This window comes from Chroicocephalus ridibundus, chromosome 6 (assembly GCF_963924245.1).
Source record: "Chroicocephalus ridibundus chromosome 6, bChrRid1.1, whole genome shotgun sequence".
NCBI classification, from domain to species: domain Eukaryota; kingdom Metazoa; phylum Chordata; class Aves; order Charadriiformes; family Laridae; genus Chroicocephalus; species Chroicocephalus ridibundus.
This window is the reverse complement of record NC_086289.1, coordinates 30714336-30737534: the sequence shown is the minus strand read 5'-3', so window position 1 is coordinate 30737534 and position 23199 is coordinate 30714336. Positions and strand designations below refer to the sequence as shown.

Here is a 23199-nt window from a genome sequence, read left to right as displayed (position 1 = left end):
TAAGAAGTAGGTGAGCAAAATAATGATTAAATTTATTGCTTAAGCAATCATAAGACTTTTTTACTTTTCCAGATTTTCTGCAAGATACTGTTCTTATTTTACAGTTCTGACAATAGAATTATTAGTCTGTTTTCCATAATGTAAATTTGACAGGGATTCTTAATTCTCTCGGTGAAAGGTCCTTGAAAAACCTTCAGAAAGTGGACTAATCTGCCAATGTTTCAGAGCAAGTGTCAGAGGGCAGTTTTCTGAGCTTTTAAAATGTTAATAATTCTGCTGCAGAAGTCAGAAAATATTGAATGAATCCTGATAAGTACCTCATGAGTAAATACAGTTTTGATTGCCATGAAAAGTGGTGGTGCTTATGTTTATCAGCTTTGAAGACTGTCTGTCTCCATCTGTTTATATTGTTGCTGTGCATGATGACTGAGGTTGCCAACTGGTTACTTCAGCTTTGTGACAGAAGAGATATAAAAAGCTCTTCATGTATACAGGAGATAATGTCCTCATCTCTTGTTTAGACAGTCTATAGATAGGCAAAAATTTTCTGTGCCATGTTTTGGTGCTGTTACAGTCAATATAGTACTAACAGGCATTGCCAGAAAATATATCTGAGAAATATAAAATATGCTTTTTGTATATTTCCCGTAATGCTACTTAGGGTTTTCAGATGTCTAGGACAAAAAGTAACTTTCTCTGAAAGCTGCAGATCTGATCTGAAGCTTACTGAAGTCAGTAACAAATTAATATGATTTCAGTGACCTTTCAGTTAACATTGCCCTACATGAAGTGATAGAGGCTTTTGTAGGTTAATGTGAAGGCTCTACCGTTCTCAGTTCCTCTGTTGGTGAGAATCTGTTAAAGCAGCTGCTTTGTGTCTATGTGGAGTAATCTGTAGCTTTTGCTTGGTTTTTGTCTCATTTCTAGTTTAAAAGACAGAAGAGGGAGTGATACAGTTATCAAACTCAATATATTTGAGATTCCCATTTACATGTTAAATGTGTTTGAAATTAGCTGATGTAAAAGGCTAGTTATGGGAAAGCTGACAGGTATACAGGCATAAAAGCCTTCACAGATGCACTGTGAGCATTTGAGCTTTGTTGCCTTAAATAGGGCTAGGAGGGAAAGTAAGTACTTTAGTTGGTTTATTTCCTGGAAATGATATTTTTTTGTAGAGAATTGCTCTCTATTTTAGTAAACACAGCAAAAACCAGGTAGCAGAAAGTATGGTTTGCCAGGAGTGAACTAAGAATTGTTTGAAAGTGACATTTACAATTGAAATTAGTTTGGTGGGGTTTGGTGGGGTTTTTTTTGCAACTCTTTGTGTCCTTGGCTGGCTGAAAATTATACCTGAGATCTTAACAGCCTGGAATCACAGCATCAGAGACTGCAAACCAGTTTTTTCTTGCTTTAATACTCAATTGACAATCAGAAGTTGTTGACGTAAACTAAGTGCCTATTGTTTAAATAACAAACATTGAAGCTTTTATGAAGTAGAGGATACTAGTCTCCTGTAGTGCTTTTGTTTGCATTTCTGTTAACAAAATCAATTTTATCCTCTTTCACTTTGGAAGACTGTTTATAGAAATCCATATTGGTAAAATACATTTGAGTGCTTAATCCTTTGTGAAAGTTGTTGGTGGATGAAGCTCAGATCCAAAGGAATTAAGAATTGCCTCTCAAGTTTGTTGGTACAGTTGAAATTGGTATTATTCATCAGAAAATCCAGGAGGACATTGGTTGGAATTTTTCAGCACATCATGTGTTTCCCAAAAAATATATATAAATAAATCACTGTTTATGCTGGATATGAAAAATGTGTATGTGATATCTTTTCTTAGTCATCTTTCACAGACCTCAGAATTGTTCGTGGTGCCCACTGTGTGTGGAGATCCAGTGCAAAAAGTCACTGGAAAAAGATCCACTGCAAAAAGCTCACCCCAGAGAAATCTCAGAAGGGTGAAAATAGATCAGAATAAGAAATACTTCTGTTTTAATTAAATTGTCCCATCTTGAGCACATCTAAACAATTTTTTAAAACACTGTATTTTAAAGAAACAGTTAGATATTTTTCCAGTCCTTTTGGTCTGTCTTCTAGTTAAATGACCTGGTTTATTAATAATATCCTTCAGTGGAAATGCTGGAGTTCATTAAAATCCCATGTTATATATAATGTTTAGATGCCCATATGGCAATCGTGTTCAATGTCTAGATATGCAGAGCCAGACGTAAGTGCCAGTTTATGGAGTCGTGGCAAGACCTGCACGGGCAAAATCTGTGTATCTTGGAATATCTTCTGGAGGTGTTGTTGCTGTCACTTGGTGCTGGTGTAGGAGCTGTGGACATCTGAAGGAGCAAGGGTGGGGTGGACCTAGTGGTGTCAGGAGATGTGAGAAGCATCAAAGAGATACTGGCAGTTGACATGAGAACAGTTTGCAATTGCTGCCATAGAATTTGATTTAGATAAACATACATTTTAATTAACAAGGTGAAGATTTTGTGCTGTTTAAGCTTTTCTTGATTATTATTTATTGTCTAATCTTGTCACTATTGGCAAGATAACGTCTAATTTATCTGTTCTACTTTATCTCTTCTGTTTTTTCTTTTGGAAGTCACTAGGTTGAAGGTAAGCTTATTTTGAAATACTTACAAGGTAGAGCATCTGCACATCATTGGTAACAGATTTTCTGATTTCAAAAGGAGTATTATATTGCTGTCATCTGGCTCAGTGAGTTAAAATCATCATGGAATTTGTAAAAGCTTATCTTGATTTCTTTTGTCTTGTCATTTTTTTGGATAAGCTGGTGTTTGTCTTTGGTAAAGGAAAACTAACTGGCAATCTAATTTATGCTTTCAGATTGTTCAATTATTGTTAGAGGTCAACTTTCTTGCACAAGTGTATCCTGTATGTTCATCTCAGATTTATAGTCTACATTAGCACTGTGTCAGTTATTTATGTAAATAAATGTAACATTGGCCTATATAAGCAGAAATTCAGCTTCATGTGACGAGTATCTCATGAAGGTAATAGAGGAGAAGGAAGGAAAAAGAAGCCAATCTCCTTCACTGTTCTGTTCCCTTGTATACTTTACGCCTCACCTAACAGTGAACCCATACTTGTAGTGCAAGTCCATTAGTGTTATTTAGTTTTAGGCTTAATTTATTCTTGTTTATTACATGGCTAATTCAGTGAAGGTTATTTTAAGTCAAAGAAATTAATGGGCCTGTTAACTAAAAGAAAAAAGATACCTAATTTGGCAAAACATTGTACCCCCTCACCTTTTTTCTTCCAGAGAGTATGAGTCTTAAAGTCATATCAAGACAAATTTTGAAGTAATTCTTAACATTTTGAAAATTAAGGCTTAGTTGTATGGGTAGGTTCTGTGCAACACATAAGGTAAGAGAAAACCTCTTTCAAATAGTGTATGAGATTCAAGAACTAAACAACAAAAAAAGTAACACCAGGTGCCCTGTGTTAATACCAACTTTGAATAATTTGATTATTTTATTGTGGTGTAAGTCAGCACCTGAGACCTCAATAAGGAATAAAAAGCATTTGACTGAGGAGGACAATACATTTTTTTTATTGCAGGAAGAGATAAAAATCACAGATATAGAAATGGGGTAACCAGAGATGATGAATGTTAAAATCTCAACAGGTAAGCTGAAAAGTTGAGATAAAATGGGTAGTCTTGTGACTTATCAAACTGGCAAAGGATTACACATTTGGCAATGTGTAAAGTATGGGTATGAAAGAGTCGCAGAGAGTGAGTTCTCCACTTGTTTCAGGTTACTGTGTGAGCCAAAGTAAATTACTTAATCTTTCCTAGCCTCAGTTCCCACATGAAAAACAGATGATAATTTATTCCCTACTTAAAGGTGTAGGGAGGCCAAATGTATTAAGTATCATTTGGAACTGAGCTGGTTATACAAACTTGTATGGTCCTCATATCTGAAAGAATATAGGTCAGAAATTACAGAGCATGGGCAGTATTTATTCTCAATGAGAAACTAATGGAACTTGGTTTTCTAGTAAACTGATACAGTTTTTCTTTCCTGTCAAACTTAAGTTTTCTCAAGAAATACAGGAAACTCTTAGATTGTCCTCTAAGTGATAAGTGAAATACTTCTTGCCTTGAATGTTTAACCTTTATTAGATCATATTAAATTTACTCAGGTTTTTTCCTTGTTAGGAACAGAAACAGTGAGCTCTAATGGAACTACAGTTCATTCACTTTATGTTGAAGATCATGAAAAATACAAGTTATGTAGGATTTTCCAGGTTCTGTTGGATTAAAAAACCCCATAGAAATTGGCGTTAGAGAAATAAGCAGAAATTCTCTTGGAATATCAAATACTAACTGTAGCTGCCTCCATAAGCTACTTTAAAGTGTCAGTTTGGATAAAAGGAGTGATTGTCAAATACATTACATACGTGTTTTTCCAGTAGACTTTACTTCAATCATTTCCACACCATGTGCTTAAAGTGTCTGAAAAAAAATAATCTGTCTTTCAGCAGGTCTTCATCCAGCAGATTGGATGATGACAGGTGAAGAGAAGGTAATATAACTTGACCTGTGACTATATTTGGTTATAAAACTTTCTAAAATGCCAACTAAGGTGAAATTACTCAACAAACAAAGGAAATAGATACTGGAATTGGCATGAGTTCTTTGGGAATGTGCCAGTGTAGATATGATTGTGCCTTTTTGCTGAGAATGTCAGATCAGCTTCTTTAAAGCAGTATAATTCCTTGAGCTTTGTCTGTATTTGCTTGTTTGTGTTTTGTTTTCCCATTCTAGATCCTAATAGAATATAAAGTCTGGAGATGTGATAGATCAAGGTGATTTTATTAGATCTTTAACTACATGGACTGCTCATTCTAACTGACCTATTGCGAGTATGGACATTGCAGTTCAGCTACTCCCCATTCTTCCTGTGTACAGCCATGTAACCCCAGTGGACAGAGCTCTGACTTCTCAGGCATGAGACGTTCATTCTACAGTAGGATAATCAGTCAAGATCAACCCCCTTATTGCATCAGTACTTGTAAAGCACCGCTAATCCTAAAGATCAATGACAAGCTTTCTTCCAGTAGTACTGCACTTGACATCTAGTTCTTGACCTAAGAAGTCAGTATTTCCTCCTTAGGATAATGGGGCTAGACTACTCATGAATTATCACGAGTACTATTACTAGTATGAGGCATGGTGGCAAATTTCTACCATGGAGCCTGGAACCATACTGGACCCTAGATAACTTTTAAATGGGAGCAGCTTCAGCCTCCACTTAGCTGCATTTTGATTCATACAAGATGAGCAGCTGAATAGGTCAAAACGCATTCTTTCAAAGTCTCAAGTAAGATTTCCCTGCTACTTTCTAAAATGCTAATGTTATCTGCAAGAGTGAAATTTTCTTTTTTTTTTTGAAAGATAAGTTTGAGTCGGGACATTTTTTTATAGTCTTTCATTTTATGTTTACAATTTAAGCAGCTGGGCTCTGATTGAGGATGGAAAAGCTTTGTGTAACACCACCGTTCTACATAGTGGTACAGTGCAAATGGCTTTGCATTGCTCAGCAGTGGAGGATACTACTGATGGACAGCCCCTCTCTCTGCATTTTTACATGCCTGGTGAAAGTCTGAGATGCCCACTAAACACTGTGTCGTTTCAGGGGTACTTGGAGAATGGTATCTGCATAAAGGAGGTTTCAGGATCGGGGCTTCAGACTTAATTAAAAATTACCTAGATTTAAAATGTAAGTACTTGTATTCTGAACACTGGGTTTCCCAAGTTAAAGGGACAGGCATAGGTAAAGGGACTTGACAGTTGGTTCCCATTTAGGATTAGAATTTTAACTTTCTTAAGAGCTGGTAGAGTAAAAATAATTTGTTTGCCAAACTGGAAACGGAGCATAAAGTAACATCATAATGTATACAAGAATTAAGAACTGTGTAGTCATATTGTGTAGTTCTTAATTCTTTTATATGTTATGATGTTATATCTTCCCTCTTCAATATTTGCCTTTTTAAATGAGGAATACAATTGAAGTGGACGCTGCTTTGAATTTTTTTCTTCCTGGCTTCATCAAATCAAGTACTTACACTTGCTTATGTTGTAAAGATTAAAGGCTTCCATCCATACCCTGTCATTTACTAATTTTTTCTCACTGTGATATGACTGTTCCGTTTTCTGCATGTTTTTTCTGTTGGCAGCTGCAGTTCATGGTATATTGTATAATATATTGTAATGTCATACAAGTTCCTGTTGAGAGAAAGTTTTAATTAGCAAGGTAATATTTTGCTTCTCACTTGTCACTGAATACCTTGTACTTAATGAAAGAATCCTGTCTTCATTTTGGAGAAGATGCCTTCAAGTATTTTTTTAATCTGATTTCCATACCATAAATTGAATCTCCATTTGTTGCTTTTTAGATTTATGCTGACAAATGTGATAGTTTAGCATTTTGTTTTTATGTATTTTTATTTATATCAGATTTTTCTTCTGCTCCAGTGTATCATAATGGTTAACATGAACTGTTACTGTATTTCATTTAACATTTGTTGTTCTGAGCTCATTAACTGCCATTAATTTGGATGGTAAGTTAATTTTAGCTGCAAGATAAAGCTTTATGTTATATATATATATAGTATAAACATCAGTATAGTTCTTGCAATGAGATGTCAGGTGGCTCAGGACATTAGCTAAGATAGAACAAATTGTACTGCTTTTTTAATTCCTTTCTGGTCAGTTGTAAGGGTTACTAATCTCTGGAGAAAGATAATAGGTCATATGTTTAATGTAATAGCTTTTTGGTTTTCTGCTTTATCTGCTAATTTTAAAATCTTTTAAAGTAAGCTCATATAAACATGTTTTAATGTGAAATTTATGGGAAGGACAAAACCAATGTGTATTTACTCATTACCTGTTACATGCTCAATACTACAATAGATGATTATTTGTATTCTGTGTGCTCCCTACTGCAAGCAAGTAAAATCTGGTGTTATTCAAATCGTTAGCTAAATACATAAAATAGTTTGATATGGAATGGATAGCTAGTTCCCTGTATTCCCTGATAAATCATAATTTACTTTACCTGTAATTTTCCTCTTTCAGGTCTTCACAGAAGGTAAAATTCACCTGTGGGAATTTTACAAAAGAATGAATTTTACAAAAGAATATCCAGAGCTAATTTATTACCAAACTAATTTGTGTATTGTGGCATTAAACAGAACTCTTCTTAAAGATACATTTTTAATGTTGACCCTGCCATTTCTGTTCTACATGAAAACTTCCTACTAGAGTTTTTAAAATACTTTTCTGGAGACTACTGTGATTGTAGCTTTGTATAGCCGCTCACATGGTTGTGTGGATAAAAATTACGCTAGTACACTAGTAGACACATTTGCCTTGTATACACTATCAGTCATACTGTTTCTATCCTAGTAAAGATCAAGTATAGAACTTGCAAACATTTGGCAGACAGGAAAAAAAAAATATTTGCAAACAGTATTGCAGTTCCAGTACAAGAAGTATTAAGTAAACTATGAGGTGTGCATTTGTTAAATCTAGTCTTTCCTGATTATATTGAATTATACTCAGAGGCAATTTTTAGTTTTACTTCAGCTTGAAGCAGCTTCTGCATGAAGACAGTGGATAAATAGATAACCCTCTTTTGCTTCCGTCCTTAACTTTTCATACTTCAGGAGGTTTGAAATTTGCACAACTTAAAATTTCATGGTTCCAGCACATTTTGTATTTTTGGTTTTGTCAACATAGTTTGGTGGTAAGATTGATCATCTAGAGTACCAGCTTCTCTCTGAAGAAAGGTGCTTTCCTCTAAGTGGGTTGCTGGTGTATGTGAAAGTGTTAAGTCTGCATATACTTGGCTGGACTTTCTCCCAAAGGACATGATGGAAAAGCTAGGGTGGGCAGAATATTCCCAGGTATCAAAATGGTGAGAGGGAAATAAATGATATTGAAGACTTTTCAGATTATCTGTGAGTTAGGCATATAGGGCTGGTCTGAACCCCTTAGTGTAATACACCTCAAAAATGAGGACTATATAGTACTGCAAGTAATAGAATAATTTGTAAGAGTTGTTGAATTAAGGAGAACTAAATTAAGATAGACAGAAATAGTCATATAGCATGGTACAGAAAATAGAGTTATTGCCTCTAACATAAAAACAGTGAAGAAAATTATGCATCTTTACCGAGAACATAGATGGGTACAATACGGTTTTTTATCAGTGATTATGCTGCTATGCACTATGACTTACAACAGTAGAGGGAGACCCAAGGTGACTTGTAACGCCACACCCTAAGTTATCTGATTTTGCTTGAAGTGTTTTCAGACAGCTGAATTACCAAGGAAAAGGGTAGATATATGTACAGGCCCTATAAATCAATGCTTCAAGCATTTTATTCAGATTTTGTTCAATTGTGATGATTTCATTTAACTTTTATGGGCATAGTAGGATAGAAATCGTGATCTACAATTTTTTTTGAAGCATAATCAATTAAGCTATTTTGAATAACTAGTCTAAGTGCCTTGCTGCCTCAAAGTCTGAGAGATTAGTTACCTCTTTGAAATAGGGAAATTTGCATCTAAAAGGCACCTTTGGCTCAGTCAGCTGTGTTGATAGTTACTCAGTGTCACCTGTTCTCTGTTAAAGCTTAACCAGTTTGCTAAACTAACTTCTATCTAAACCATTGAAATGTAAAGGCTTATATATTAAAAAGGTAATGCTAATTTCCTTTATGCATCATATCTTAATTTTTTGCTAGGTAAATGCTAAAGGACTTAAAACTTTCTTTCTGTTTCCAGAAGTTTCACTGTAGTTTTCACTAACTTAAAATACTCTAAAATTTTTATCTTTATTTTTCTGCAGTGCTTTAGTAAATTAACAACTTTACTCCTTATCCGTAATACCTGTGAAAGAGTATTTGCTTGGCTGATATTCCTACAGCTCTATAAGGAAGTTGGTAGCTATGTTGCTTCTGTAGCCACAATAAGGAGCAAATGTGTGCAGTGAACCATCTGTTATCTTTGTAGTGCTAGTTACTATCTTACAGAGACAGCTTGGTCCAAGTCTGAAGGTGGTATTTCCTTAAGGGAGCTTTATTTCTGAAAAAAATCTTAAACCTTTTAACTTCTAGATAGAAGAGTGTATCTTTTCCAGTTGTTAATGCTGAAGTGTATTCTTGAGGGGTGTGTGTAGTGTGTGCAATAGGAAGATCCTAAAATAACCTGGAAATTTCCTTGAATTTTCAAGAACAGAAATAATAGTGATTTGGCTATAAAAATCAGTACTGTCATGTAGTTGACATCTGTCAAGGGTTTTATTTAAAATACAGTGCTCACATCAGAAGCATGTTCTATGAACTTTCCTTTTTGAGACTTTAGTTTTATAGAAATTTTTTTGTGAAACCAGCTTTCCTCTTCCTGAGATATGAAAATATTTGGGAGATCAGCTATTTAGTATATCAGATTGGCAGTTATTTGAACCTCACAAAGATACACCAATGATACCACATGAAGGATGAGGCTGCATACTACAGAAACAGATAAAACGTGCAGAATGTGGCTCAGGGTGGGAAAAGAATAGAAAAGGTCTGGTGCCATAGGTTCATGCCTGTCAAAAAATACTTCCTGTTGTTTCTGTTTACAGGAAGGTTAAATATTTGCTCTTCTGGAGAGATCCTGCTTACACACTGAGGAGGTAAATGAACTCCTGATGGAGCTATTGGTCTAAAGAGATTTTGTGGGCTTGTATGCCATCTGGCTGCTTCTGGAGCTGCTTGTTGCACAGCCTTGAAGCATGTCTTGATCTAGTGATGACTTGTGTGCTCCTGTTATGACTTCTTTGAGCAGGTGGCTGGGTTTATTTTTGTTAACAGACATCTAACTTGAATTATTTAATGATGCTGTCAAATGAGATATACTCCACTCGCCTTAAATGTAAGAGGAAGTGTGGCTTTTGTTAAAGGCTACTGCTAACGTGTCTACTTGTGGTGAAGAGTGAAAGGCATTTTACTAATGCTAAGTAGACTCATGAATGATACCTCTTCAGTCCCCTGTCGCCCATAGTACAAAAGCACAGGCACAGGATAATCTTACCTACAACTGTTGTCCGAAATGACAATACCCCATTTTTGTCTGTGAATGAGCAGCCAGCATCCACTTTTCTTGTTAGAAAACTTCATCTTTTTTGAGTGAGGCTTTTATAAAGGTGAGAAATTAAGAGTGGTGGCTTTGTAGTGCAAATAATTTTTTTCTGCCATAGCGTGGAAGCCACATTCAATGTGAGGGAGTAAATTCTTTCCCAAGCCACTAAAGCAGCTGCAATTGAGAGAACAGCCTTTGATTGTGGCTGTCTGTCTGCTATAACCAGTTAATCCCAGTGATGTATGCAATTGCTGTGGAAGATGGATTCCAATAACTTTCATAATGTGAAATACCAGCTCATGTGATTTGAGCCTAAATAAGAATTTTTTTTTGAGAAATACAATGAATTTGTGCTGGAAAATGTACTTGATTAATACTATAATGCCTGTTGCACAGTATCGTAGTGATGTTCTGCCATTTGTATTACTAAGTCAAGCTGAAAGGTATTTGCTGTTCTGGAAATAGATTTTATAGAAATCCATTGAATCAAAGCCCAGAGAATTGTTGCTCAGTTTAGGAAAAAAAAGTCTATTTTCTCATTAATCAAAAAAATTCAGTTTAAGAAAATGGAAAAGACTTTTACAAGAAGAAAATAAAAGCTCATGTGAGCCTGTTATCTTGATTTTTATCTTCCAATCCTAATAAATCAAATCTACAGGCAGTTAATCTGATGGAAATAGGGCTTTTATGACCATGTTTTTGACCAGTTGGCTCATTTTCATCTTAGGTCCTGTATTGTTTTATCAGCCTCAGTTTATCAGAAGATTTAAGTCCTAAAATAGATTTTCATTGCTAATGATCCCTATGGATAATTTTCTGTAGACTTAACCATTTTTCTAAAAAAAAAAAAAAACCTGTGATGATGTCATTCTAATATTGTGAGTTTTTTAAATATGCTGAAATATCTGGAATATGTTTCTTGACAGAAGGTATAGCAGTTTAGTAGTTTAAATACTTCTCAAAAATAAGAGTTTGGGAAATGAGTGTTCTTCAACAAAACATGCACAGCACTTTTGTGTATCTTTGACCTTTTACCTTTATCTTTCCTTCCTACTCAAAAGGTCACTGTTCTTCAGGACTTTTAACTTCTTCTGTTAGTAACAGCCTCTGTATGTTCATATCTCCTTAATTATGTATTTTCATGTATTGCAAAACAAAAATCAATAAATAACATTTACTTAAAAGGAGCTCTCGCAAGGCACAAAAGCAGTGAGGAAAGAATTATCAAGTTAATCACAAAAGCCTACTACCTTTACTCCAATTTTCAAACACAATGAAGACCATCTCAGTGGCCAAATTGAAAATGTGTTATCAGTGTTCGGATTGTTGCATCGTTTGGTTCCAAAAAATAATCCTTTTAAAGTAAAATGGCTGATGAAACTGATGAGTGGATGCCTCCATGTGATCCAAACTCGTATTTTCAGAATAAATCTCTCAGATCAAGGAAAATATTTTCCTTTTAGGGCACAGTTCTAGAAATCACAGGCCTTGATCCTGCAGATAAGTTGGTACTCATTAAATGTTAGCAATGCCATTTGGTTGCTTGCCTTAGTTATGTATTTTATAATTCAGTAATTGTTATGAAGAACAATTTAGTGTTTCTAGCCTTTTATTCGGTATTTTGATTTAACTTTTGGAAAGTGACAGACTGTATGGAACTTCTCAAAACACCGTTTTTGGTTTAAATCTCTGATCTCCCTGCTTATGCTGCAGGAGTATTTAAGAACGTTTCTATTGCAATGCCTAAATCAGGTATTTCATATTCAAAAAAGCGTTTTGTTACTGAAAGCATTTCAGATAAGGAAAAAAGTTTGGATACATGTTGTTTTATGGCTATATATATTGCAGAAAACAGCTTTTATGTATTTGTAAACCAGCTGTATCTGTCTTGAGGTCAAATGGTTTTGTAGTCCTCTGCTAACAGCCAGTGACAAGAACTAAATACTGAATGGATTAGTATAGCTGCAATTTAACATAAATAAATACTAAAAGAAATTACTGTATGGTCAAGAATAATCTATATCCTGATAGCGTTTAGAGGTAACTTCATACTAATTATTACAGGCACGGCTGTAGGCAAATGAAAGCTTGTGACTTACATAAATTTAGATACTGAGTAGCAGGATTCTTGCTGTTCCACCGCGTCTGGTCGACAACTGCCTCTGTGTGCTGTATTCCAGAAACATGGCTTTATTATGTGAGTCAAATAACCATCTCTGAGTAAAATTATGTTTGGTTAAAAAGGTCAGTTATAAATAGGACTACAGTCTTTGACTGAAACTTTGTCTTAAAATTTAGATTAAAGATAATTGGTGATTGCTACTATTGCCAAACAAAGCATGACAAAAATAAGACCTGTAATTACCTGTCCTGTCTGTTTTTCCAGTTGCCCTTATGCACGCGTACTTTCTTCCACATGTGTTCTCTTGATTTCTTGTTAGGTCTCACTAGCCTAGTCTAAAGCAATCCACTTTGATTCCTTGAGCTGCCATTCACTTAGAGGTATAATCTTCCTTGAAGCCCATATGGTACATCCCTCACTCTTATGTAGAGTATAAGATTGCTTCAGCTATGAGTTGCTTAGTTTGATTTATTCTGGCAGTTTTTATTTTCCGTTGGGTTCCTCTTAATACATACATATATATATTTGGGGCCAAGCTTGTTGTTGATTTGGTGTGGATAGGTGCTGTTTCTAGTATATTGATTCACTTGCAGTGCCAGTAGGAGTTGTTGGCATAAAGATCATCCCATCCTTCTTGTTTCTTGCACAAGTTGCAAGCAAACATGTAATGTGTTCATCACTTCATCCTGGAGTTGTTTCAGATTCTAAGTGTGTGAAACTTACTACACTGCTTGCTGTTACTTCAGTTTTTCAAGATTATTATACAGCTACAGTACCTGGCTTTAAAAGACAAATTGAATTTTGGAGGAAGATTTGAGTAGCATGGTAAAAGTGCCAGAAGAGTTTTCTGTAGTGGATCAGAATTCTGCATCCAGAGGTTTATTTCTATTTTTTCTTTGGTTGGCAGGTGTCTTAGATTTTCTACTCTACCATCATATGGGAGTAACTGTAAAATAAAAATAAAAAATAAAAATCCCAACCAACCCTACAGCTTGAATTGAACTGAAAGTAAATACTCTGAAGATGGCTTTTAATAACTCAGTTTCTTCTTTTGTAAGGTTAGTGAAACAGTCCTTTAATTCTGTTTATACTACAGTTAGAAGTGTAAAATCAAGTGTGCAAATGAGGGAGGGGAAAGCTCACAGTAGAAGTTAAAATTTAGAATTTAAAGAATATCCTACTTTATTTATTTGTTATCTACAGGGCCAGCTTTTCAGCAAGTAAAGGATGGTATAATTGCTTTTGCATATTGCAGGAATCAAGTTATTAACTACTTAGATTAGGATGTTCATCATCAAGTTCTATCAAAGCTGTAAGTTAAAAGAATATACTGTTTTTACTCCCAAAATCGTCAGTGTTGGGGGGTGTGTGAGAATTCTGGAGAGGAAAAGAAGCTAAACTTTTGCATTATATTGCACTAATCCTTTGTCTTCTGATGCACTGCTGTCTTTTATGTCTGTAATTTTGTTTATAGCTTGAAGCTGTAGTGTGAAGCAAAGAAAGAAACCATTACCTGGAGGTGGAATTAGCGTGGTTTACTTTCAGTGTATAGGACTTAAGTAAAGACTAGATGAAACTATATTTGGATGTAACTTTTAAAAACAGGAATTTAGGCATCTCACTACCATTAACATTCAAGAGTGACAGGAAGCTGAAGCTGTGTCACCCTCTTTAAATTAGTTTGGCCTAATGCTTAAGTGACTATCATGGTGGGCGAATACTATCATGAATAGTGAAATATGGAATAAAAGTAATGAATACTTCTAAGGTATTTTAAGGGTAACTTAAGGCCATGTACACATGGTCCTAGAGTATTTAACCATTGAAAGAGAATTTTTAAAACTATTTTTAACTTTTTCCTATCTGTAGCAAATTACTGGAGATTAAGAAACTGTTAATGACATAATTGTTCATTTTTAAAACCTTTAAATTTAGGATTCCTGTCTTATGTACCGTAATGTATTTCTTGTAATAGGTATATTAAACTTTAATTGCAGTGTCATGGAAATGTAAAACTTGCTGACGTAGTTGCTGTTTTTGAATAGATCATTGACCCGTCAATCAGACTCTGACCATTTCAGAGATAAGAAGCTGGGATTTCATTGGCTATTATGACTAGAGCACCTTTCCACATATTAAGAAATGGTGTAATAATTAACAGGTATAATGGATATGTGCATTCAGGTTTCATTTATATCTTTATGAGCTTTAGCTCCTGTTATCTTTGGTTTAGTTAACCCCCTGTCTACCCACAGATAATTTAACTGCAGTATAAAAATGGATTTTTTTTTGTGGCAGTGGCATTTTGCTAATGTGATAAGTGGGGTTTTTGCTCATTTTTTTAAGATCTGTTCTTTCAGACTTTTTCTTTAAAACAGAACTTCACTAACAAAACTCATTAAATAAGTAATAATGCTGTTCTAAGGAATCATAGCAAAGATTCTTTAAGCAAATTTGCATATGGAGAATTTACCTGAACTTTCTTTTTTTTCCTATTTACAGACTTAAATGGTTATAAGTACTGATGATTCCTGGTAGTGGAGTTCGGTATCTTTGACCTAAAAAGTCACTCAGAAATTACCAAAGCATGTCATTCAATAGTGGGCTCATTAGGTGAAGCAGGAAGTAGGCAGAGGTCACTTACCATTCCTAAGCTCTAAATATCTTAAGAAAAATAAAAATTTTAGGTTTTGAAAATATAAATTATATTTTAGTTGCAAAAATTCATTAAATAATATCAAGATTCGATTGCTTTGATGTAATATACTTGCACTGCAAAATATGAATTAGGAAAGAAAATCCTAAGTTTAGAGAAGTCACAGAACTGGAAAGCTAAGGAAAACTTTTTGAATTTATGTGTAATGTTTATTAATCTTTAAACATGACAAAAAACAAAAGAGACGTGATAGTTAAAATAAGAGGCTGATAAAATACTATATAACTGCAAGTTTACCAAGGTATAGAAGTTATTTTTGTTTTGAAAAGTGTTTTCCTAGTAAAGTATTGTTGTCATCTTAATTAGTTCTGTTAGTCTGATTTCACATGTATTATATGCAATACTGTTTCAGGTGTGTTCTTATATACCAGATATTTACACAGAACACACTTGTATAGAGGCTCGCATTTTTGCTAAGCTCACTTCTGTACTAGAAGTTGGCATTGCCATCATCCTATTGTAAATTCAATTTAATCTATTTCAGGGAAATTCAGTTGCTTAATGATGTCAATTGTCCCTATATGTACACAGTGGTAGATCTTGGCAGTGTTCAGTTTTTGTGATCAGTAGTTCACAGATTTTTGTCACTGGCGTTTTAGTACTGTAGTAAATCAGTCACCACTTATTATTCATACATGTTTGTCATGTCAAAGCTACCTGGCTGTAAGGTGTGCTTATAAAAGCAAATACTGAGGTACTTGTCTAAAAAAAGTATTTTCAAAATACTTCTTAATATTAGTCACAGATTTTAATGTGCATTTATAGTGTAGATGTAAAAAGATGAGTTACTTTGGAAGAAAACACAGAAATTTTTCAATCATATTGGTCAGTGTCATGCCTGCTGTAACTTGAGTCCAAAACATTGCAGTTACAAGAGGAATTAGCTTTTTTAGAGTATAGTGTGAGGCTGCCAAGATCTTCAAGGTCCACAAAATGAAATCCTCAAGGCAAAAAAGGTGGAAGGGGCATGGTAGTTGTCTTTTTCTGCCCTGTTTATAGTATCTCAGTGCATGTCCAAGTAGGTAGTTTACCTTTGTAGAGATGAGAGGTAGTGGGATGTAGTCTAGATGCACTTCTGATCCAAGAGCGGCTTACATTGAGATTCTGGAATACAACCTTCCCTGTTCCTAACCTAATCTCATAAACCTTCCAGTTATTTGTTCCCTTATTTTTGATAGTCTGTTCTTTCATTAATTGTCTCATGTTGCAATGAACCCTTACTTCCTTAACTGGAGATACATATATAACTACTGTCTTGCTGTATTCTAATCCTCACACACATACTACTTAATATTGTAGTGCAAGCAAAACTACTTAAAGCAAACCACAGAACAAGTTAATACATAACAAATGAAAATCATTAAACATAATTCTGCTGTAATCTTTATCTTCCTATATCTTCATTTTTCCCCTTATTTAAGTCTAAACTAAAACTCCTGTTTTGCCACAAGGATCCTATCTTAATGTAAGAAGAATTCATACAGTTCAATCTCAAGGATAAAAATAGTAAGTAGATTTTTATGAAGACCACAAGTATGCCAAGATAACAGCTTTATCTAATTCAGACTCTGCATAAAGAGTTTGTGTGTGTGTATATATATATATGTATACTGAGAAGAAAGTTTGGGACTATTGGGATGCATTTAAATTTACGTTTTGTTGTTTTCACAGATTAGTAAAGCTTTTCATTAAAAATAATATAGTAGTGCTTGGGAATTAAAAACAGCTAGTTTCCATGGTTTTAATGTGGGGAATAGACAGAATTGCAAACAAACTGCATGCTTTAATATGATTCTTCAGTGATATTTTTCCTTCAAGTGTTAACTGATTAATTTGTTGTTCAACCCTGATTACAGGAAGAATACACTTGAAATATGAAACAGGATATCTCTGGAGGTAGAGTGAAATACAACTGCATTCCTAGGATCTTAAACTTTTATACTGAACTTCAAGTATTGAAAAGGTATGTTTAACCCATGAAATATAAAGTTATCTAAAAGCTTTCCTTTGTTACTGCTTTCTAGTTTGCTATAAAGTGCAAAAATTCTTCTAGTATGATATGTGAGGCCCTGCTTTATATTTATATGAAGTAGTCTAGTACACTTGACAGTTTTTTAATTTTAATGTTGGGTGCTTTACACTATGGCTTCTTAAGCACCAACTTCTCTACGAATACAAAATCTCTGAAAGGTCTTGCAACTCCAGGTTGTAAACTGGCCTCTAAACATACTGCTCTAATAATCTGATCTATTTAGCAGCCAAATTGCCTTTCTAGTGTTCTTAGAACTCGTCAAGAACTGAAGTATCCAATGGGATCATTTACAGTGTTGTTGAATCTCAGTTTTTCATTATCAAACTTAGAACTCTGTTTTTTATTAGCTTACTCTGAGGGTATAGAAAGTAGGTAAGCAAATTATTTTGTCCTGAACATATTTTAAATTAATGTTAAATTAAATTCACTTAATTTACGATTTCTGTCTCCCTGAAGCTTAATGTACAAAAGCTTGAGAATTTTTGTGGAATTAGGAAAAGCCTTTGAAATCTCTTCCAGGTTACAGACATGTAACAAAACAGTAAGGCTTGAATAAGACATTATTTTATATCTGTGACAGGTTGGTATTCAGCCCTTGTAGAAGAAGGTACAGATTGAAGTGAAAGAGCTGCTCACTGTACCAAAGCCCAGTTTGGAAATAACTGATTATTTCATTAGTCTTTGTATGGTATGCAAGTTCTTTAGAAGTGGCTCAGACTTGTGTCAGAATTCTGCTGTTCAACCTCTTCTGTACTATATGTGTAGAAGAAAAGTTTTGTAATTCACTTGAACCTCCTTATTGAGAGCCATTTATATTGTTATACTATAGAGTACCTAATTAAGAAAGCTACTCATCTGTAATGGCTGTAACCAAGGTAATAAATGAAAAAAAATACCAGTAGACTTACACATTTTGAAATGGAAGAAATTATTTAATCTCATCAGTTAGGTTACACCTCTGAAGTTCGTTTGAAGTGGTGGTAATGTTTTCTATTTGTCATGGGGGAACTGTTACTGAAGTTGTTTTTACATCAGATATTGGGCAGCCTTTTATCTACAAAACTTACTTTTAACATCACTCCTTTAGGGATTCAGCCTCACTGTCACTTTGCTTTGTCTTTCCCTTTTTGCCTGATCCATTATTTTAGTGTTGAACTGTAAATTCTGTCTTTTTGGTTATTTGTATATTACCATTCTTTAATTATATAACTTAAAACTTTCACAAGTATGGGAATTGTCCTTTAAAAGCTGCATTCTTATGAACCTGAATTTCAGTGAACAACTGTAGAAGTTTTGGTACTTCAGTCTTAAGTATTGTGCATTTTGCAATGGGCATAAAACAGAGTGATACCAGTTACTGCATTTTGTAGCTTCTTTGTATTATGACATGATATATCTAATTTTAGTTTTTGTATATTGTTTTTCCAGTTACACCTATAATATACCCAGGATCAGTGTTCCAGGATGTTCATAGTTTTTCCATGTTACTGTGAGCTTTATGAGAGTGAAGATTTATCGACCCCTAGTGGATTGTTAGGAAAATGGTTGTTAATTTAATAAGTGCTAAATGAAAAAACTAAATATTTTTAATACTGTTTGTGTTTCAATGGTCTTTTTTCTTCTGTTTGCAGCTGGATTAGCTCCTGAATTTCGTTTCTGGTGTTCCTACCTCTGCAGAATTACCTATTGCAGCAACTTATATTAGCAACATTCCCAAAATATGTAGCTAGGTGTCTGCATTTTAATGAACACTTGTAGCTGTAGCTGAGTATTTTAAAATTACAGTATAGCTTTTTTTTTCCCCCCCAAAAAGGGATCTTTTGTGCTGTGTAAGGTGGGCTTATTTTTAATAAACTAGAAAAAGCTAGTAACTTCTTGGTTAGTATGATACTATGTAAATGAATTAAAGCTAATTCTAAATCATCTGCTCAGGTTTCACTGACATCTTAGTGCTTATTAAATATTTATAATTTATCAGTAATATCCTGAAACCTTCCATTTCATGAAATAATCACTTAATACAGTATTTCATGCTAATCGAGCATGTAAAATACTGCATTTCTAGACAGCTTTTAAACTGATTTTAGATAGCTCTAGTATTTTTAATCCTTTAGTTGAAACTGTAATTTTCTGGGAGGTGAAATATCTTCTAAATATACTGTGACAGTTTCCCACAGGCATTTATTTCACATGGATTAAAATGAAGTACTGAATAGTAAATTCACATTTGGCTGTTTAATTAGCAATAATAAATGAAGATAAGCCTGCTCAATAATTAACTTAAATTGAACTTCACTATAATTCTGCATTTGCTACATGTTTCCAAGTATCAGAATCAGAAATTAAGCCCTATTGTAAATAACTTCTCTTTCTATGGAAGTTTGACACAATAAATAACTCACTTTTTTATTTCGTACATTTCATTTTATAGGCTTTAAGTGGTAAAGTGGTGTTTTTACCAGTTAAATTATGAAGTAGTCCTTTGAATTTTAGGTATTTTTAAAATGTTACAAAAAGGCCAAATATAATTTTTGGCATTTACTAATGCTTAGTGTTGTATTTATTGCATAAACCATATTGTTTAAAGACAAATTTACACAGTGATAAAAAATGTCAAAAAGACCTCAAATTCATATTTTTGTGGGAGCACCCAGTATTCCAAGCCTGCTGGAGGTGTCAGTGCAAAGTAGTTCAGCACCTGCTGCTGAAAAATGGAGAGAACTCCACTACTCATGTGACATACATCTTTTTTCAGAAAAAGTCAAAGGTCCTGACCATGTAGTGTTTGAGGCAGAAAGCTCTGTAGTCACAGCAGTTCCTACAGATGATGACAGCTCTCAGCAATCTAAACAGGGGAGATTAATGGCAGCAAAAGAGTATTTGACATCTTTTATACCTGTGGCAGTAACTTGTAGCAGCACACCTAAAAAGACTGAAAGCTTAATTTATTCTGATTGTCAAATATGTAAAGATAAATGCACACACGCAAATGTAAATCAAGCTGCAGACCAACACCTTCCTCAAAAATTTGCAGAATCAGATAGGCAGGATAAACAATCACATGGCTGTTATTCAAAACTCACTGAAAGAAAAGCCAATCATTTAGAAGTTAACAGCTCTGACATTTCTGATTTGGTTGCCAGTACTAAGCAGATTAGCATACATCTAAGGTCTGCGGGACAAGGTTTTCAATCAGATCACAGAAGTGATTGCCATGAAGATCTAACTCAATATCTGGATATGTTTTTCCCCAAAGATCAAGAGTCAAAACTGAAAGGAGAACCACATGATTGTTCAGACCTTGCAGTGTCAACTGATACTGAATTTCGTAGTATAATGACTTCAAGTCAGATGGCTGTTTTTGCACAGGATCGGAATGAGATGCAGAAAAGAATCATAAAACTATCGGAAACAGAAGCAGGCAAAAAAACTAAAGAAAGACAGTATGACTACTTCCAATATGATTCTGATGTTGGAATGTGTTTTGATGTGGCTGAAAATGAGTATAAGGAAGAATATACAAGTTCCCTTGAACTTTTCAGTTCTGAGGGTGATGGGAAAAATGTTTGCTTTGGAGCCATAAAACAAGAAGGAAATGCTCAGGAAAATATAGAGAAGTCTCAAGAACTTAATGTTCCTGTTGAGCAATTTGTAAATGAAATCCATATTGAACCACTGAGCTCAGGAATATTGTGCTCTCAAGTAGACAGTTCTCATAAGAGTTCTTCTAAAAGAGCCCGCAAGTGTGAAGATTCCTTTCATATTTTTCACTCAGTGTTGAAAACACAGCTGAAATCAAAGAGAGCTAAACTGAATTCTTCTCCAGCTGGTCCTGGGATGAGAGTGGATCAAGAGAGAGTGACAGAGTTCAAGAAACTTCAAAAGAAACTATCACCACTTAAGAACTGCTGCTGCAAAAATCAGAAGTACAATGTTTTGGTCACAATAGTACATCCTTGTCATATCAAAGAAATACAGGTGAAGACTAGACCAAAACCTTCTTGTAAAGTTCCTGTAGCAACAATTGTAGTTATTGACCAGTCGGAAATTGAGAGAAAGGTGGTGCTGTGGCGTGGTGCTGCATTTTGGTCACTCACTGTGTTTCCTGGGGATATTGTACTGCTTACAGGTGAGAATTCCTTTATTTGCCTTTCTAAAATGTGTTTCTTTAAAATGCCTGTTTAAAATAGAACAATATGTAACCAGTAATTTGGAACTATGGCTAAGCACTTGTAGGTATCTTTCTTGCATCACTTGCATTGCTCAACATCACTTAGAATTCTCAGTCATCCTGCCAGTGGAACATCGACTGTCCCATAGAAGTTTGTACATCTCTCATGTATAGTCTTTGGTCTGAGGCACAGCAGTGCCATAGGTAGTCAGGTATATTCTGTTTCAAAACAGTTGTTCATGAAAGGTGAAAGTGCTACTACAAAGTAGATGTGCTAGTTATTTGATTTATAGACTTTTTGTAATTCTCTGCTGTTGGACTGGTAGATGGACTGGAAAATTGTGATTTTGCTCAGTGTCAGGATGAGAAATACTTTTCCTCATAGGAAGGACTTTGCAGCTTAGCATTAGCATCTTGTGTTGTGAATTAGTAACTGATGTAGACTGCAGAAATATAAAATGCTGTTTGCAGTTCACTTTCTTCATAACATGTCAGCTAATAAAGAATATTCTTCCTGATAAATTCTTTGTACTCTTTAATACTTAATAGGAGAAAATCCACGTGTTGTGTAAGAGAATGCCGTGCTATACAAATGATATTGCACCTAATTTAAGGCTGGAATTGACCAGAACTTGAGAGTGATCTGACCATTTAGGTTTTGCAATATGCAAAAAATTACACAACATAAAATTGCTTGAATACTTATAAAATCATAGAATCATCTAGGTTGGAAGGAACCTTTAAGATCATTGAGTCCAACCATAAACCTAACACTGACGAACCACCACTAAACCATGTCCCTAAGCACCACATCTACACATCTTCTAAATACCTCCAGGGATGGTGATTCAACCGCTTCCCTGGGCAGCTTGTTCCAATGCTTGATAATGCTTTTGGTGAAGAAATTTTTCCTAATATCCAATCTAAACCTCCCCTTGTGCAATTTGAGGCCATTTCCTCTTGTCCTATCACTTGTTACTTGGGAGAAGAGACCGATCCCCAACCTCCTTTCAGGTAGTAAGATGCTGATTTCTCATTAAGAGTTCTTTAAGTGCTTATAGGTAGGTGCAAAGGTAGATATTTTAGGCAGTGAAGATAAGCTGGGCTTTTTCTTTTCTTCTTGGACATTATTGTCTCAAAATACATCATAAGTGTTTCTGGGTAAGCCTCGTACTTTATTACTCATCCTGAAATGTTGCACTATAATAATTTACCCTATACAGTACCTGCCATGAGGCTATTGACTATTTTATGACTTGAAGAATTACATCAAACTCTTGAGAAAATCTTATTAACTTGTTGTAAATGGTGTTGGTAGATTAAAAAAACTGCTTTGTTTTCAAGTGATCTCTTTCAAACTGTGCTTCACACCTATATGTATGATGGTTCTATAGTCAAGAAAAGTACGATACACTTCAATACTGTTGATAAGGTTGCATTTTTCTTGCAGATATAATAATGTATGAGAATCTTTGGTATGGAGAAATCATGCTGCAATCTACATTTACCAGTCAGCTACTGAATCTAGGAAACTGCTCTGCCCTCAATCCAGAAGAATGTAAGATTATTCTGCATAAGTTTCCACAAAAATCACAGTAAAATAGCTATTTAAAGTACTTCTTCTTGGGAATGCCTCATACATAGGATAAAATGGAAATGTGAGCAACTGAGAGATACAAAACACAAGTATGAAAGGAACACCTGTGGACAAGATGACATTAGATAAGTGTGTGAAGTTCATGGTGAAGTTGGGTGGTTACCATTCAGAACTCTGAAAACCTGAATTCTTTGAGCTTAGTTTAAGAAACAGCAGTTATCCCAGGACTCAACCATAAGATGTCTGAGATTTCATGAGGATTAAATTTCGAGGAAAGTAATTCACTGCAGGCTATTAAGCACAAAGACTTTAAAGATACCTGAGCCATGGAGGGCTGGAGACTAAGGGGAAAATACAATGTAAGTATGACCATGAACTTGCATTGTTCTTAT

General features: G+C 34.7%; 1 protein-coding gene across 5 annotated transcripts in view; it reads left to right on the top strand.

The window, feature by feature from the left end:
* The window catches only part of SHLD2 (shieldin complex subunit 2), a 41876-nt gene that overhangs the window by 5182 nt on the left and 13495 nt on the right, over positions 1 to 23199 (top strand). Inside the window, exons 2-10 of one of the 5 annotated variants that reach the window (XM_063339375.1) lie at positions 3593 to 3659; positions 4517 to 4560; positions 5674 to 5757; positions 13199 to 13349; positions 14337 to 14452; positions 16864 to 16970; positions 18671 to 18769; positions 20296 to 21168; positions 22661 to 22768. In XM_063339375.1, coding sequence (XP_063195445.1) covers positions 20376 to 21168; positions 22661 to 22768 — 901 coding nt within the window. In that variant the 5' untranslated portion in view covers positions 3593 to 3659; positions 4517 to 4560; positions 5674 to 5757; ... (3 more) ...; positions 18671 to 18769; positions 20296 to 20375. Of the gene's footprint in view, positions 1 to 3592; positions 3660 to 4516; positions 4561 to 5673; positions 5758 to 13198; positions 13350 to 14336; positions 14453 to 16863; positions 16971 to 18670; positions 21169 to 22660; positions 22769 to 23199 lie in introns of all 5 variants that reach the window. The other 4 variants (XM_063339372.1, XM_063339374.1, XM_063339373.1 and 1 more) reach the window with 4 other exon arrangements.